General features: G+C 42.7%; 1 protein-coding gene across 1 annotated transcript in view; it reads right to left on the bottom strand.

Moving 5' to 3' along the window:
- Positions 1 to 2,073: 2,073 nt before the first annotated feature.
- The window catches only part of TRPM6 (transient receptor potential cation channel subfamily M member 6), a 167,076-nt gene continuing 152,771 nt past the window's right edge, over positions 2,074 to 16,378 (bottom strand). Inside the window, exons 37-39 of the mRNA XM_035029044.1 lie at positions 10,632 to 10,683; positions 5,879 to 5,985; positions 2,074 to 3,287 (exon numbers count right to left, since the gene is read on the bottom strand). Coding sequence (XP_034884935.1) covers positions 3,154 to 3,287; positions 5,879 to 5,985; positions 10,632 to 10,683 — 293 coding nt within the window. The 3' untranslated portion in view covers positions 2,074 to 3,153. The remainder of the gene's footprint in view (positions 3,288 to 5,878; positions 5,986 to 10,631; positions 10,684 to 16,378) is intronic.

The following is a 16,378-nucleotide window of genomic DNA, read 5'->3' as shown; positions in this document are numbered from 1 at the left end:
ATTAGCTTCAACTAGTTTCTTAGAAAATTGCCCAAGAAATGACTACAGAAAATTAAATACCAAGACTTCAAAGAGGCAAACACACAGCCTTCAAATTCCGACCTCAGAGAATAATCCTCCCTTTCTCATGCTTTGGAGAGATGTGAGTAAAGAAATCGGACTAGGGCATGGTAATGAACCATCTTTCAAATGACTTTTCTATCAATCTTCTTTTCAAAAGGTAATAAAGTGATGATTATTTCTAGGCAGTTTCTGGGAAGTTATAATCTCATTTCAACGGTCACCAGTAAGAAGGACCGTACTCTGGTATCACAACAATGTTAAGGGCAAGAACTGGTTGAGAATTCAATAGACAAGGTGTAGGTTGTTAAAAGCTATTTCCTGGAAAATTAAAACAGAGAGAGATCAAAAGAATTGTGTGGGGTCTTAAGGAATTGGTAATCGTTTCCTTCTAGATTAAAAATGCAAATCTGATTTATTACCTAGTGAATGAAATCCATTACCATTTGAAGGTTTTATTATTTCTTTCGACAAATAATGTTGGAAGCTTATGATGTGCCATGTTTTGTGCCAGATGCTGCTGACTAATGGCGAAAGACAACAAACTATGACTGGGGCATCTGTGTCATGACTTCTAGAACCTCAGTGGTCCGTCTCCTCGAAAACAGTTAACAAACAACCGCCACCAAAAAAATGAAATTATTTTTTAAACATCCAGTAAATGGTTGTTTGAGAAGTCTTAATCACCTAGAACTTGTTTTGCAAAGCCACAGAAAATAATAACAGGGTGAGAAACACCCAAAACTATATCTGATCTCATTCCCCAGAGCTGTCAGGGGCTTTCAGATGTCATAGGGCAGAAGTCACTCCAGGAACATACAGCCTCATTGAGAGGAACGCCCTCAGGAAGGGCTCCTGCGAACCCAGCTGCTTCTCCTATCCCCCAAGTCAGATTCCATCTGTGAGAGGGGCTTTGTGCTAATGCAAGGATTATACAGCTCATTTTTCCTGAGTGGTTCCTAAAATCAGCCCTAGCTAGGTCTTCTTATTTGCCCTAATTCTCTTATCCCAGTCGGAACCTACTGCCCACAGGCAGATGAAGCATGGGACATATCACTGGATCCAACGTTCTCCCAGAAGTCAGTTTTTTTTAGTATAAACCAGAAATCCAAAGTTGGTACCCAAGAGGGGAAAAAAAAAATCAGAAAGAAACACGAGACATAAAGGTTTTTTAAGGGCAAAGAAATACTTTGTTCATTGCATCCTCATCACTCACACAGTACAGAGAAAGCACTTTGGTAAAACTCTGCGAATAAAACTGACCGAATGAATGAATGAATACCCACCCGTCTGTGGTCATGAATCACTCAAAAGTCATGAATGTCACATCGGTATTTGCATACAAGCAATCCCACAGGGATCTTTGCCCAGCACTTCATCTTTTTAATATATTATTCTGGTGATTTTTCTGAAAGAAAAGAAGGAAAAGGAAAGAAGAGGAAGAAAGGAAGAAAGAAGCACAACACAGAAATTTGAAGTCAAAACGCATTTGTTTTCAAGTTCCAGGCCAAGTAACAAATATTTGACCAATCAATTAATGCCTTTAGTTTGGCTCTTGGACAGGAAAACTGCCTCTTTCCACAGTTCAACACAGCACCGAAGTACCAAGAGATCCCTTATTGACTTGCAGAATAGGATAAAGCAGTTAAGCCCTGAAAAAAGCATTAACATTTTATCCCATTGCCAATCAAGAAATCACCCAAATTTCCTGCCCACCGCCACCCAAGCCAAAGTACAAGGGGTATAAATTAGTCCTTTGCAACTCACACAAGAACCAGACGCAACCCTTGGCAAATTAAATCTGTGGCTCTGCAGCCCGATGTGCCTGGGCCACATTTCCCCTGAAGTATAATCTAGAAATGCAGGCATGTCGGTGAAAAAGCAAACCAGCTCATGTAAGGGCTAAAGACAAAGGGGAGTTGACATTTTTCAAGCCCTCTTATCCCAAAGTTTATGCTTGTTCTGAGGTGGGGTGACCCTGACCAGTGCACAAGAGAGATGGCTGGTCCCCCAAAGGTTCTGGGCGGTGAGGCGTCCTGGGAGCCTTCCTTTGGGCCTTGGAAGCTGATTACATGTTCTCAGGCCATCCTCAAAATGCTCACCAGGGCACTCTTTTAAGCCACCGGCCCTCTGCACTGGAACGAAGCAAACACCTTCGAAGCACATTTCTAGTCAGAAACCCCATCTTGCCCCCAGAGGACCCGACAGAGTAACTTAGCCTGTAATATTATATACACAGCTTTGGAAAAGGGAGTCCTGTTTTAGAGGTTGGCTTAGTCAACTCTAACTGATGGTACCCCTGAGCTTAAGGGAAGGGAAAATATTTCGTGGCAACTCCTAGTTCCACATTATCCCTTGGTCCCCTTTAAGAAAAAGAATTTAAAAAGGATGCAGGAGCATTTGCTTTAGATTTCCCTTTTCCTTTCTTTCGGAGAAAACTGAAATGTCCAGGCATCATGTGGTTCGCTGACAAAACCTCAAATCCATCTAGATTTCACCAGGATACTAACTTTTTCACTGGTGAGACCAGGCAGGAGGGTGCTCCAGTCTGTGCAAAGACACCCCATTCCGTTGTTTTCCTTGTTGTTGCTATTCAAAGCCCTGCACCTTGGGAAAGGAGGAAGTCAAATGCCTTATTCATACACACGTACATACATAAACACAATACGTGGGTGAGGTAATGAACAGCAGTGGGGGCTCGAGTCAGTGCACACAGTGAGAACATAAATTAAATTAATCTCCCTGGTTCTTCAGTGCCCACCATCCTGCTCCAAGGGTTCTAAGCAACCAGCTAAAGCAATGAGGTATGAGGGAGCAGTATTCCCAGCTGGCTCGTCTGAGTGTCTTCCTCCCCAACTACGGGAGGACAAACACACACAGGTCGGTATCTGGGAGAACCCGTTCATCCAACACCAGTGAGGTCCTTGGGCAAGGCGAGACGCGAGGCTCAGAGGCGTGTCTCAGGGAGGGCGCACGGTCAGGCCATCCTGACCGAGGCTCTGCAGTCACCTATGGTACTCCAATCCATCTCTGTTACCAGAGTTCCCGGAAAGGAGGGGAAGAGTTGGCGCCCTCTGGCTTCTCCTTCCTTTTTTACAGGCGGGTGAGGTCTTCTGGAGAATTACGACCCCTTTCCCTTGCTGGACGCCCCTCAGCTGGTTCTATTTTGCTATCAAGTCCCAAAGTGGAATTTATCCTTCCAGGAGAATAGTCATTTCTTTTTAAATCTGCAAGGAAAACAAGGAGGACGGTTATAGGGGATCCTCAAGAAGGTAGAGTTCACACAGATAAATTGAATGTTAGGTCTGGCCAAGTGCTCAGAAAGGACCCTGCTTCCTCAGGTGCCAGATACGTGAAACTTGAACCCTCCACCGTGTCCAGACTAACCCCTGCCCCAGAGTCCTCGTGTCACTCTAACTCCCCAGTGCGGCTGTTGGGGCAGGGTTGGGGGAAGGTTTGACGGCTGGATTCCCATATGCAGTGCCCTGTAATGCACACTCGGCTGGAGGTAAGTGAGGCCAACCTGGAAACAGGGCGTTTTCATTGCTGGATGATGCACAGGATCAGGGAATTCAGCCAAAAAGGTGGATACGAGATTTCAGGGGTCTGTGTTCTGCAACAAAGTTGTCCCTCAGGTTTGGAGTAGTGCCGAGGAAGGTTTCATCCAGTTCCCGGATCCTATGCCCCCTAAAGCCTCCTTCTTCCATTTGAAAAGGAAATTATCCAACGAGAACACTGATGGGGGTATAACCTTTGGGGAGAAGCTGATGGAGGAGGGTGGGCTTTTTATGTTTATCATTTAGTGCTGTATTGATTAAGCTTGTTAACCTTGAATATGTATTCCTTATATTACTTTTTAATGTTATAAGGGGGTTATCTGGATATAAAACTAATACATATTACAGTTTACTGATAACCAACATTTATTGAACATATCCATAGGTTGCTTCACTCCTCACATCAATTTTATGAGCTACGTGCTATTATACTCAGTTTATGGGTAAGAAAAATCAAGGCTGAAGGTCACATAGCTAGTAAAAAGCGTTACTGGGACATGAGCTCAATCTATCTGGCTCTGGATTCCATGCTCTTATACACTCTTCTGAACCACCTTTCCTTTAAAAAAAGAAAGGGAGGGGACACCTGGGTGGCTCAGTCGGTTAGGCGTCTGCCTTCGGCTCAGGTCATGATCCCAGGGTCCTGGGATCAAGTCCCACATCGGGCTCCCTGCTCATCGGGAAGCCTGCTTCCCCCTCTCCCACTCCCCCTGCCTGTGTTCCCTCTCTTGCTGTGTCTCTCTCTGTCAAATAAATAAAATTTTTAAAAAATAATAAAAATAAAAAAGTAAAAAAGAGAGATAAAGCATAATCAAGAGCAAAGAAAAATCACCTGCAGTTGTTTTCCTAAGCTTTTTTTAATATTCATATTACCAAATGTCTTGAATAAGTGAGGATATTCCTTATTTCCACTTAAATGTGTTAATTAAAGTGTTGGAAACAAAAATCAAGCCTACAAATGGAGGATACTGAGTTACTCAAAACCCACCATCATGGGTTAAAAATAAATAAATAAATAAAAGATCTCAACCTTCATCATGCAGAAGAGCTAACTTGGGCTCAAGGATGGAAGCAGTGAGTTACACCTCCCGTCTCCTGTTCTCCCGGCTGATCAGATACAGTCCCTGTGTCTTCCAGAGAGGACGCCATTGGGCAGCGTGGCCAGCGTGCTGTGGACTGATCTCTCTGCCCAAGTCGGCCACGTATCTGTGAGACAGAGTTCTGAGCCGCTGCAAGACGAGAGGGATAGTCCCCCCCTCTGCTGCTCCAGTCTGATCCCCCCACCCCCACCCGCACCCCCTCTGCCACTCCTGGCTGATGGGCTAACTCCCACTGGAACTAGAAGCCTGCTCCCCATCCCCGTCTTTGGCTATGCTATGCTCACAAGAGCTTCTCAACCTCCTACCTCTACCTCCAACAGGATTAGAAATTGCCCTTCTCTGTTGTACATTTACACCTACTCCAGACCAAGTTACCATGGATGCTGATCTTTTACTAATTTCTGATCCGGGGCATGATCCTTTATTCTAAGGCAGGAAGGGCTACTCAGCTTAAAACACGTGAGATTCCAGTCTAAGGACAAGTTTGGTATGACCTAAGAAAAATAGTGAACGATCAGGGACAGACATGAAGCATCCCTTCTGGAATAAAAGAAAAGAATTCAACAGAGCTGGGACTGCCAGTCTGGGGGACACAGACCTCTAGCTGCTTGCTCTTATGCTAAGAACATTTGTCCGCGGTGACTGTATCAGTTTCGGAGAAAGTGTGCGATGTTGTCAAATCAGATTTTTTTTTTTAAATACACATTGCAATGTATGTTTAATGTGACAGGCTTCTGTAGTGAAAAGCATGACTTTAACTGACGGCTGTCGTCTCCCTAGAGACTCCACGGTCCCAAGTGTCCAATGAGTAAGTAAGAATTGAAATCCTGTGGACACCACACAGGACTCAGAGTGGGAGGGGTGGGGGAGACCTGCCTCAGTTCAATTTTACCCCAGTGAAGTCGGTAAACCTTTCCCCTTGGAGAGACTGTGACAAGTATTGGGCCCAATGTTGTTTTATCACATTTTGGCAGAACCTGAAGTAAATCCCCGTCCTTTTAATCCCCTCAGAGACTTGAAAAATTTGCAGTCAGAAAGTCAGGCCTCGACTGTGAATGAGATAAAAATGTGATTGAGATTTTCGACTCTATCCCAGGTTACAATGGATGTTGTTCTAGGAGAGATTTACTTAGAGAGAAACAGAATTGTGTGGGGGCATACCCGGGAGTTTGAGCTTCCGGCAGCAGGAGTTGCAACGATGTTTTGCAATGAAGTTTCTAATTGCATCTTCCCCTAAATTGGCTGGTCCAAACACCATTCCTCTTGATCTAGAGGAAATATCAGAATATCAATGAGATCACAGCGAAGGAAAAGGAGCTCAACTGGGATTCTCTGAGATACCGAACAGTATCCCATAGTAACCCAGTAAATCTGAAGGAGCCAACAAAGAACAGAGCAGTTTGGGGAAGCAACAATGTTAGGTTTGCAAATTTAAAATTCAAATGCACTTCAATCTTTGTACCCAACTCCAAGACCTGCTGTGAAACTCATTTCAACGCTAATCTGATAGAAGAGTGAATTTTCTATGTACCACAGTAAAACAAAATACAGTGAGACCCTTTTCACTGCATATGGGGTGAGAGAATGACATTCATCACCAAATGTTCTTTCTACTCTCGTCCCCGAAAGGTGAGGGAAGACGTAAAAGAAACTTGCTGTCGGAACAGACCTTCTGAAAAGGTTCATATACCTTGTTTCAAACCCAAATACTTTGCAGAGAATAAATGACGTCCTCAGAAAGTGCCTGTCACAGCCCTACTTCTAGTACTCACAGCTCTTTCAACAGTTGGTTTTTATCCTGCAAACTGCTCCTTCTTTGTGGAAAGACAAGACCACTAGGAGACAGTGACTGTGGAAGTAAACTACATATGCTAAGTGTAAGTGACAAGATTATAAACAGAACCAGCATATCTTCGGCACATTTTGAATACTCCACAACACGACAGATTCCCTAGCGGATTCGAGGATGTTCATCCGTGATCAGATCACGCACAACGGTCTCCTCGGGTGGACACTCTACACACCACGGAACAGAGTATACCAGAAACACTTCCAGAGAAACTTTATGAAAGCTAATAGTTTAACGACATGCAGAGTGGAAACAGCCCATTCTAAAATCTGAACTCAATTACCACCCTTAAAAACCACGACTTAAGAAAAAAGAAAAGCAAACTATCACAAAAGGAAACAATAAACTTCGCTTCTAAGGAATGTGGTTTTTCAAAAGGGACGTGGTGTAAAAACGGACTTTTTTTTCCATCTGAGCATTGAAACATTTATCTCAATTTCCACTTCCTTTTGGCAGAACAACAGTGCCGCTCTGAAGATGTGCCAAGCTCGGAATGAGGGCTGATGTCAGTTTGCTCTCGGATTGCCTCGTTGCTCCGAGGCCGAGTAGGTGGAGGAAATCTCTTGGGAGGACAACGTGAACAGACACCCAGGATTAACTTTCCTGGTCACTCAATCGCCCTTACAAAGTGCGGCTCTGCTGGGATCTACCCGGCTGCCTAAGCTGCCTCTTGGTAACTACTCCTCTTTTGCAGTGCATCTGCTAAGGAACCTCTTCAATAAGATGAAACCGAATGTGGCAAAAAAAAAAAAAAAAAGTAGAACCGCTCGCTATTTAGTACCAGAACTCTTATGATGCCAACTGAGTGAAAAATAAGGTGTTGTTTCTGTCATTCAAATGGAAGCATTCTTTTTATATTCTCTCTAGCGTGACCCCGTTGGATTACTTCACTCCTGTATTCCACCTGCCATTTCTTCCCTCCCTGGAAAGCAGGAAATCACCCCCAACTTAGAGATGTACCCCTGATTCTCAGATAAAAGCTGTAAGCTAAATGATTTCCCTGTGAGCTCTGCAAAGGTTAACACAAAAGAATCAAAGTTTCTCTACAATGTCTGTATGAGGGGCGTGACCACTCCCAGTGCAGGGGAGAGGGGGAGGGGGAGGGGGTCATGGAAACTTTCATTGGGATCTGTTGCATCTACAGTCCTATGGCACGCTACAGACTTGCAGTCTCAGATAGCCAAGTGAAAAGCAACAACAACAACAACAAGCTGTTTTCCAGATTTTCCACAGCACAGGAAAAGCAGTGGTAGCTTGGTTCCACGAGGGAGGGAACGCCAATTAGTGCCAAGTATACACAGATTTCCTAAGGAACCTGTAATCACCATCACCATCATTTTGTACTTGCCACAGGCCCCCATCCAGCAAGGCAGTAAGTGGAAAACCACCCCAGACTGCCCGTCATTGAGGCCACCTCCACCGAGGCCCAGTGACCCGAGGAAGCGCAGTATGCGGCCAGACAGGGTTCGGGGGAGAAGCCGGATGACCGTGTCTTCACATGCACAAGTGTGGGGAAGGATGGGGGACAACAGGCACCACAGATAATATCAGAATCTGTACCCCAAAAAACTCTTCTCCTTTGGTAGAGGATTCTTCCCTTTTGGTGACCCTTTGTCCTCGTAGGCAAGTTAACCATCTCCACTGAGATTCAGTTTTCTCCTTTGGGAACGGGGATGGAAGAGGCCTACTCCCAGTGTGGTTGTGAAGGGTAAAGCAAATACGGGAAAGCACTTGCTTAAACGGGCACTTTGCAAACTTCCGTTGACAGCAGATCACCTGCGGATCTTGTCACAGTTCAGATTCTGATTCAGTAGGTCTAGGGAGGGTCTTGAGAGTTTGCATGGCGGACAGTCTCCCAGGTGGTGCTGCTGTGACAGGTCTGTGGCCCATGCTTTGGGTAGCAAAGGTTCATCCAATGAAAAGTTATCTTCACCAGGAAAACCAACAGCACCCCAAATTAGGTGACCCCACAAAACCAGGCAGGCTCCAGTGATGCCATCCTATCAGTCTCCAAAGTTCCTATCTTCAAGTCATAAACAGTAAAGTTTGCCCTAAGGCAAGAGGTTCCCATCCTTGGTTGCCCAGCAGAATCACATGGGGGAACTTCTCCAAAAATACAAACATCAGGGCCTCATCCTCAGAAGTTCTGATTGGATACTTCATTCTCAGAAGCGTTTGTTTCTTTTTTTCTTTTTTTAGTTTCCTAGGTGACCTTAATGGAAATTGAGACCCACTGGGCTACAGAATGCAATTAAATACTCCACTGTCATGTGTGAAAATGTAATCTTAGAATTCTAAAAGTTGGAAATATTCAGGTCATATTAAATGATACATACCAAGGTCAAAATGTAATAGATGACATAGTATACATAAACTTGGTTCATTCTATATGCAAAACATTTTTCACTGCAAAATTGTGAAGGAAGTACTTATAGTACAAGTTTCCTACTACAAACCCTTGGGCACACAGGGCTATTGAAGAAATAATATCCTTAGCTAAAAACACTTTAGCTCTGCTAAAATAAAAAAAAATAATAAAGCCTTTATCTGTACCCTAAGGGTTACAACATGAAGTCCATGCTCAAATACCATAGAAGTTGGATGCATAGGGGCATTATGGGTCACCTTTACCTTCTCTAACTCACCTAGTCCAAAGAGATAGCTAATATACTTTTAGATGGACCTCTCTGCATAGATGTCTACAGATGAGAAGATATTTAGAGTAAATCATTGAGGAAAAGAAGAGCATTAAAGCATGAATGTTTACAATATGAGTGCTGTGGGTGAGAAGTAAAAATTTCAGATGTTATTATATGAACATTGCCTACATATGTAATTTCTTATATATATATATATATTTTTTTTTCTACAACCCAGGGGTCAAGTGCACACACGTAGGACAACTGAGAAGTAAAAATACCATATGCTAGCATTTCTCAAAGTGTGGTCTCCAGACCAGCAGCATCAGAATCATCTGGGAGCTTGTTACCTTATTTGACCTCACCCCAAACCCACTGAATCACGAACATAGCAATCTGTGGTTTAACAAGCTCCCTGGCTTATGTTTGAGAACCACTGTCGTCTGCCATATTGGTCAGTCCTTAATTGGCCCCACCACTACTTTGCCCTCCACCTTCAGCAGAAGAATACAACCTCAGACCTTCCACTGCCAAGTTTTCCCAAAAGCCTCCGTATGGGATCAAATGCCCATGGGAATTCAAAGGACAGGCAGACGACTCATTCTTCTATATAATTTAAACTGCATCCCTGAATTAAGTCAGGTGATCTGATGCTTCATACATAATCCCCGTTGTTCTGGCCTCGTGTAGGTTTGCTGTTACTGACTGGCACACTTTAGGCCTTTTGTTTTATAGGCACGTGATGGAAGACCCTGCCCATGATAAGGCGCAGTGACTCCACTGGGAGGACAACAAGGGAAGCTGGGCTCCTCCTTTGACATTAATTGTTCTCCTGTCAAAGCCTACAGAAGCTGAGCTTACCCATCTTTCCCGTTTGCTTGGGCCACCAGAAAACTCAGAGTTAAATTTGCAACAAAATCTGAGTTACTGCATTGGTCTTTATACTTTCCATTTACATGTATTAACTCCAAATTTCATCTTATTTTATTTCCATATGGTCTTTTTGCCCCCATTTCCTAATCTATGCATTTTTAAAAAATCTTATTGTATTGGATATAGATATATAATATGACATCCAATACAGATATCCAGCTTATATGTAAATATAAGCTATCTCAAAATCTTCCTGGGATCTAGGCAAGAAATATAAATGTTTAAATTTTTTAAAAAACCATATCCAGGGGCGGCTGGGTGACTCAGTCCTTAAGTGTCTGCCTTCGGCTCAGGTCATGATCCCAGGGTCCTGGGATGGAGCCCCCATTGGGCTCCCTGCTCAGCAAGAAGCCTGCTTCTCCCTCTCCCACTCCCCCTGCTTGTGTTCTCCTCTGTCTCTCTCTGTCAAATAAATAAATATTTTCTTAAAAAAAAAACATATACAATGTGTTAAAGGTAATTTTCTAAATGATAACATCATAAATCAACTTACTGTTTGTCTTCAGGTTTTATAACAGATGGATCAGTCAAATTTTCTCCAACACCTCCAAAGAAAAAATGAAATGCTTTTAGCAAATGGGGATTTCATCTCCTCAGAAATTCGAGAAAATAATAACAAATTCTTAATTTCTTTCTTTAAACTTACATTCACCCTGTAGTAAATTCGACATTATGTAAATTCAACGTACCATAAAAATTACCCAGGTGTGCTTGAAAATTTTAGTAAATTCACTGTCTCCCACAACCCCCTCTGCTATGCTGTAATAATCTTCGAGGCCACAAATGAACACTTTATTGGTGTGTTCAGTTACTGAGAGTAGCATCCATCATTCATTTACCATTTGTCTATACTAGACATTCTAATTATATTCTCTGTAATTCTCAGCAACTCTAAAGGGAAAGTATTAGCATCCTCATACCCTCGTTTTGCCAACGAGTACACTGATGTTCAAGAAGATTAAGCAGCTTTTTGTCAGAGGCTGCACAGTTCACGAGTGATAAGAGGATGCGCGCTGAGCCAAAGCTTGTGTGCCTCCCATGAGGCCATGAGCTCCGCAGGTGGAGTCCACCAGTGCCCAGCAAGGCACAAGGGGCTGCGAGGTTCTGCAGGTACAACCTCTCCTCCATCAAAGACACCCATCAGATACTATATATATATACACGGCATTTATCAACAGTAGCCTATAAACCCAGATTCTTGATCTGGATGCTGGTTACAGACGTGTTTAGTTGTGAAAATTCCTTAAGAGGTATGCTTCTGCCATGTGCACTTTCCTGAACGAATGTTTTTCTTCCATTACATTTAGTTTTTCAAAAACGGACACCCAAGCGTAAAAGGACAGCAGGAGTGGAATTTAGCGCCGACACCAAGCGAAACAGCAATCGACACCCAGAGTGAATCTCTGTTATAAAATGCAAGTGGGGAAGGAGCCGTTTTCCGTCAGCTCTAACGTGTACAGGCAGGTTGATCGGACGGACACGCACCATTTGGGCGTACCCCAGCCCCTTCGGAGATCGGCCTCTAGTCTGCACTGGTTCTCTTTGCTTGGAAGAGAGCAACCTTGCGGGAAAATGATTTAAAAATCATATGAAAGGGGCGCCTGCGTGGCTCAGTCGGTTAAGCATCTGCCTTCGGCTCAGGTCATGATCCCAGGGTCCTGGGATCGAGCCCCACATCAGGCTCCCTGCTCCCTCTGCCCCTCCCCCCTGCTTGTGCTTGCTCGCTCTCTCAAATAAATAAATAAATAAATAAATAAATAAATAAATAAATAAATAAAATCTTTTTTAACAATCTTATTGAAATGTAGAGCTTTATTATGTATTTCTATTCGGTAAAAAATATTCATGTTTTCTAACCGCTATTTTAAAAAGAATTTTTTTTTTTTTGCCATGCTCGTTTTACCATATGCTAAACCTTTCATAAGAAAATGTAATCCTTGGGGTGCCTGGGTGGCTCAGTTGGTTAAGCGACTGCCTTCGGCTCAGGTCATGATCCTGGAGTCCCGGGATCGAGTCCCGCATCGGGCTCCCTGCTCGGCGGGGAGTCTGCTTCTCCCTCTGACCCTCCCCCCTCTCATGTGCTCTCTCTCATTCTCTCTCTCTCTCAAATAAATAAATAAAATCTTTAAAAAAAAGAAAGAAAGAAAATGTAATCCTTGTAGTTTATAGACCCTTCCCCCAAGAACCTGACTTCCTTAGAAAAATAACCTGTTTAGTGTAGGGGTTTTCAACCATGTTTGTGTCAGGACCCTCTTTGCTTGTCTGGGGAAAAGAAGGGACCCCCTTCTCAGAATAATGTTTTAAAAATGCATAATTTAAATACATAAGATGACAAAGGAAACCAGTGATACTGAAATACAGTCATCAAAATATTTAAGTTGCACCGCAATACATGTGCTTCTTTGTTAACACATTAACTAACAGAATGTAGTGCAAGTGTGTAACTTGCGTATCACTTGTGTACCATAACATCATAACTTGCGTATCACTTGTGTACCATAACATCAAGTGATACACATAAACAGTGTTTTGCCGTATCTGCCAGCACCATAATGTGAGATGTTAATATCAGTAACTGCTATTGCAAATGGTCATGGGTACTGCTAATGCCTCTGTGGTTTGTGGTCTCCCCTATAATCGAAGGAAATGATGAGTTTCAGTTGTAGGTTAGTGAAAACGGTGTAATTTGTTTTCTCACCAAAGTTCACAAACCCTCTGAATTCTCTTTCTTTAAGAGCCTCTGGCTTACAATCTTCGTACACGGATTTTGTATGGCGGAAAGGAAAAGTAAGGCTGAAGGGGAGGTGTGTCAAATGTGATTGGCTCAGGCTTTATTCTTTTTAAAGAAAAAGTCACAGGAAGACACTGGGCTCTTTATACTTTTCTCATTACAGACACAAGAAGGAACAGCCTCGACTGACTCCACTTTTCTAATGATGTAGTAAATAAACAGAAAACCAGACAGGAAGATAGTCCGAGGACCATCAGCAGAGAGACTACAGAGGCTAAAAATCCTTTTCATGCTTAAGCTCAGACCTAACTTAAAGCCTGGACTTCCCAGCAATGATGAAAGCTTTCGGCTGGTGGCTATGGAAACTGTAAATTTAAGCTGGAAATATGCATAGTACCCAAAGAGGTCATATCAGTTGGGGAAAAGGAAGTTTATAGGGGAGAAAAAGTCTGATCAAAATCACATCAGCTCCAGTTTACTTTAAATCTTGTTGCCTGTTAGATAGGCAGGAGTCAAAAGGTCCCACTCATGTCTCCGTCACCTACTAGTTATGTGACCTGGACACCTTCTCTAATCTCTCTGAATCCCAGTATTCTCAATGAAAGTGTGAATAATAATGGGCCTTATCTTATATGCTTACTGAGGATTAAATGAACTATTATATACAAGCCGCTTAGCAAAGTGTCTGACCCAGACGAAGCTAAAAAAATGTCAACTGCTATCTTTAATATCTTTATTCTATCAAGACCTCTTCTGAAATAAAATTCTATTTTCTTACCACTGGTTAAATCATGTTCTGATGATCTCATTTCCCTAATGAATAAATCTCTCTAAAAGAATGAGGGTAGAGTCTCCAAAAACCTTTATATCCCTAAACCCAATCTGACGATTCAAAGCGTAACTACTAAATACATATTTTGGGGCCCTCCAACGGCAGAAGGAACATTCTAGAGAGAGAGAGAGAAAATATGGAAGAGAACTATGCATTTCAACATCCAAAATTCCCAATCACACCTGTTTACCGACGTTAGTAAGGTAAATGCCATGTGCGGGTGTATGCTGCATGCCCTTGTGAGAAACTCAGACACAAACGTTCTGATCCCAACCACCCTGGGATACATCCGTGAACCTCTAAATCTGTGGAAATAAGTTACCTTCTTTGTAGCAGCAGAATTCATGATGATCGTGTTGATGGGAATGCTGACTTATTCTGCAAAGTGCTTTGTTAAATAAAAAAATCTATTATCTCCAAAGTTCTTTGAAAAATATAACGAGCTTTTAAAAAAAGAATGCTCTAGGGGCGCCTGGGTGGCTCAGTCGGTTAAGCGTCTGACTCTTGATTTCGGCTCAGGTCATGATCTCAGGGTCGTGAGCTTGAGCCCCACAAGGACTCCGGACTGGGCATAGAGCTTGCTTGGGATTCTCTCTCTCCTTCTCCCTTGGCCCTCCCCCCAGCCTCTGTCTCTCCCTCTAAAAAAAAAAAAAGAGAGAGAGAGAATGCTCTAGACCACCATGATTTGAAGGGTAATTGTTTTTCATTGCCGTTACTGGGAATCAAATGTTGGATTTCACATGTAATGATGATGATGCAGGCCCTCACATGTGGGATTTCTACATGGAAAGAAAGTAGAAAACTACAGTATAAATTACAAGTGAGCAGAAATTGGTCAAGCCTTTCCTTAGAGTTCAGCTTCCAGGCCCACAGGTATGGCAGTTCCCGGGTTAATGGTTCGCACTCCCTTGGAAGACAGCAGAAAGGAGAAGAAAAAGAAAAACTGCCAGAGTGCTTCTCATTCCTCTTTTCCCTTAAAGCAATCAGGAGGCACAACAAGCTGGTGAAGAATCACTGCTATGTTCAAGAGCCACATGGAGATTAATACTAATGACAACAATAACCAACATTACGGAGGGCTTACTATGGGGCAAGAACTTGCCTCATTCCAGCTCCTTAATATGAGGGATTAACAAGGAGTTAAGTGCATAGTATTATTTCCCCAATTACAAATGAGGGAAGTGGGACTCTGGGTGGTTGCCCCCCGGTCACAGAGCTAATTCACGGTGGAGCCAGGAGTCAGACCCCAGCACCACAACTCCAGGCCTCTTCCTCCAAAACTGCTGCTACCAGGCCTCTCAGTCCCCACTCCCTACCACCTGAATAATGTAGATCATCATGTCTCCAAAGACTGGAAAGACTAATTGATTAATTGCAAAACTGAACCAAAAACCATTACAGTATTTTAAGAATACATATATGCTCCCCATGTTTCCTTTCCAACTCAGTTTGGATTAAATATCATAATGCATTGAGTTTTTACCCAAGTGCCTGATAGAAAATAAGTACTTGGTAAGCGTTAGCTAGTAGTTGTAGTCATGTAACTGCTCATAGTTACTATCATAGGATTCATCTTCTTCCATAAATTCAGGCCTCATCAATTGGCCAGAACTCTCCAGGAAGTATCTCAATTTCTTCATGCTCATTCTATGAGGCCCACTCTCTTCTGCTTTGAAGGTCAGTGTTTTGACATAGTTTCTTTGGAGTGGCCTATTTCTGCAATTCACATAATTGCCCAGTAAAAGAATAAAGTTAATTCCATTTTCCCCCCAAGACTATCAACGCAGCATTTGTTCTGTTTAATGTCACTCTGGATTACTCAGAGACATAAAAATCCCCAAACATAAACATCATTAAACAAAAACCTATTCAAGTGGAATACAAAACACACTAAAGAGTCATCATTAATTCCTTAAAGTTTTTCTTTGGTTGTTTTTTGTTTGTTTGTTTCTGTTTTTGCTTTTTAAACAACTCCACCCAAAACTCAAAGTGCAGACACTCGAATACAGATGAAAACAATCAACCTCTCCCCAACATGAGCTACAAAAGCAGATGCCGTGGGCATCAGCATGCTGAGCTTACATGGATCATGTACTTGCTGGTTTAAAAGCTGAATCATGCTGACTGTTTTAACTTTGTTTATATTGCTTCCCTAAATATTGTGTTTGAGGGTTAGAAATATAACTCAACTCTGTGAATAGCACAGATCTGAAAAGACAGAGAGACTTTTGTGTAGTTTAAAAAGTCTATACACATCCTTGAACACATGGCATAAATTTCAATCAGAATTTACTGGACATTTCTCACAATGCCTCAGGATTATGTATCTCAGCTGTGCCCAGCCTCCCAGCCTGGCTTTCGGTACAGAATCCCGGGACTGGAGAGGTGGGAAAGTCAGAGAGGACAAGGAATATGCCCAATCTGAACCATAACACGGTTATGTCCTATGAAACTCATAAAGAAATAAAAGACAGTATGGTGAGAAGGAAAGAACATGGATGGTCAGTTTACATCCTGGCTCCCTCTTCAGTAACTGTGCAACCTTGGGCAAGTTATTTAAATTTTCTGGGCCTAAAGTCCCCATAATATCTACCTTGAGGTGCTACTTGTGGGATTAAATGAGATAACTCCTGTGAAAGTTCCTAGACTAAATCCCTTATTTCAAACCAAAGCCCCA

This window comes from Mirounga leonina, unplaced genomic scaffold (genome assembly GCF_011800145.1).
Source record: "Mirounga leonina isolate KUSES-001 unplaced genomic scaffold, KU_Mleo_1.0 Mir_224, whole genome shotgun sequence".
Classification (NCBI taxonomy): domain Eukaryota; kingdom Metazoa; phylum Chordata; class Mammalia; order Carnivora; family Phocidae; genus Mirounga; species Mirounga leonina.
This window is presented reverse-complemented; position numbering and strand designations above follow the sequence as displayed.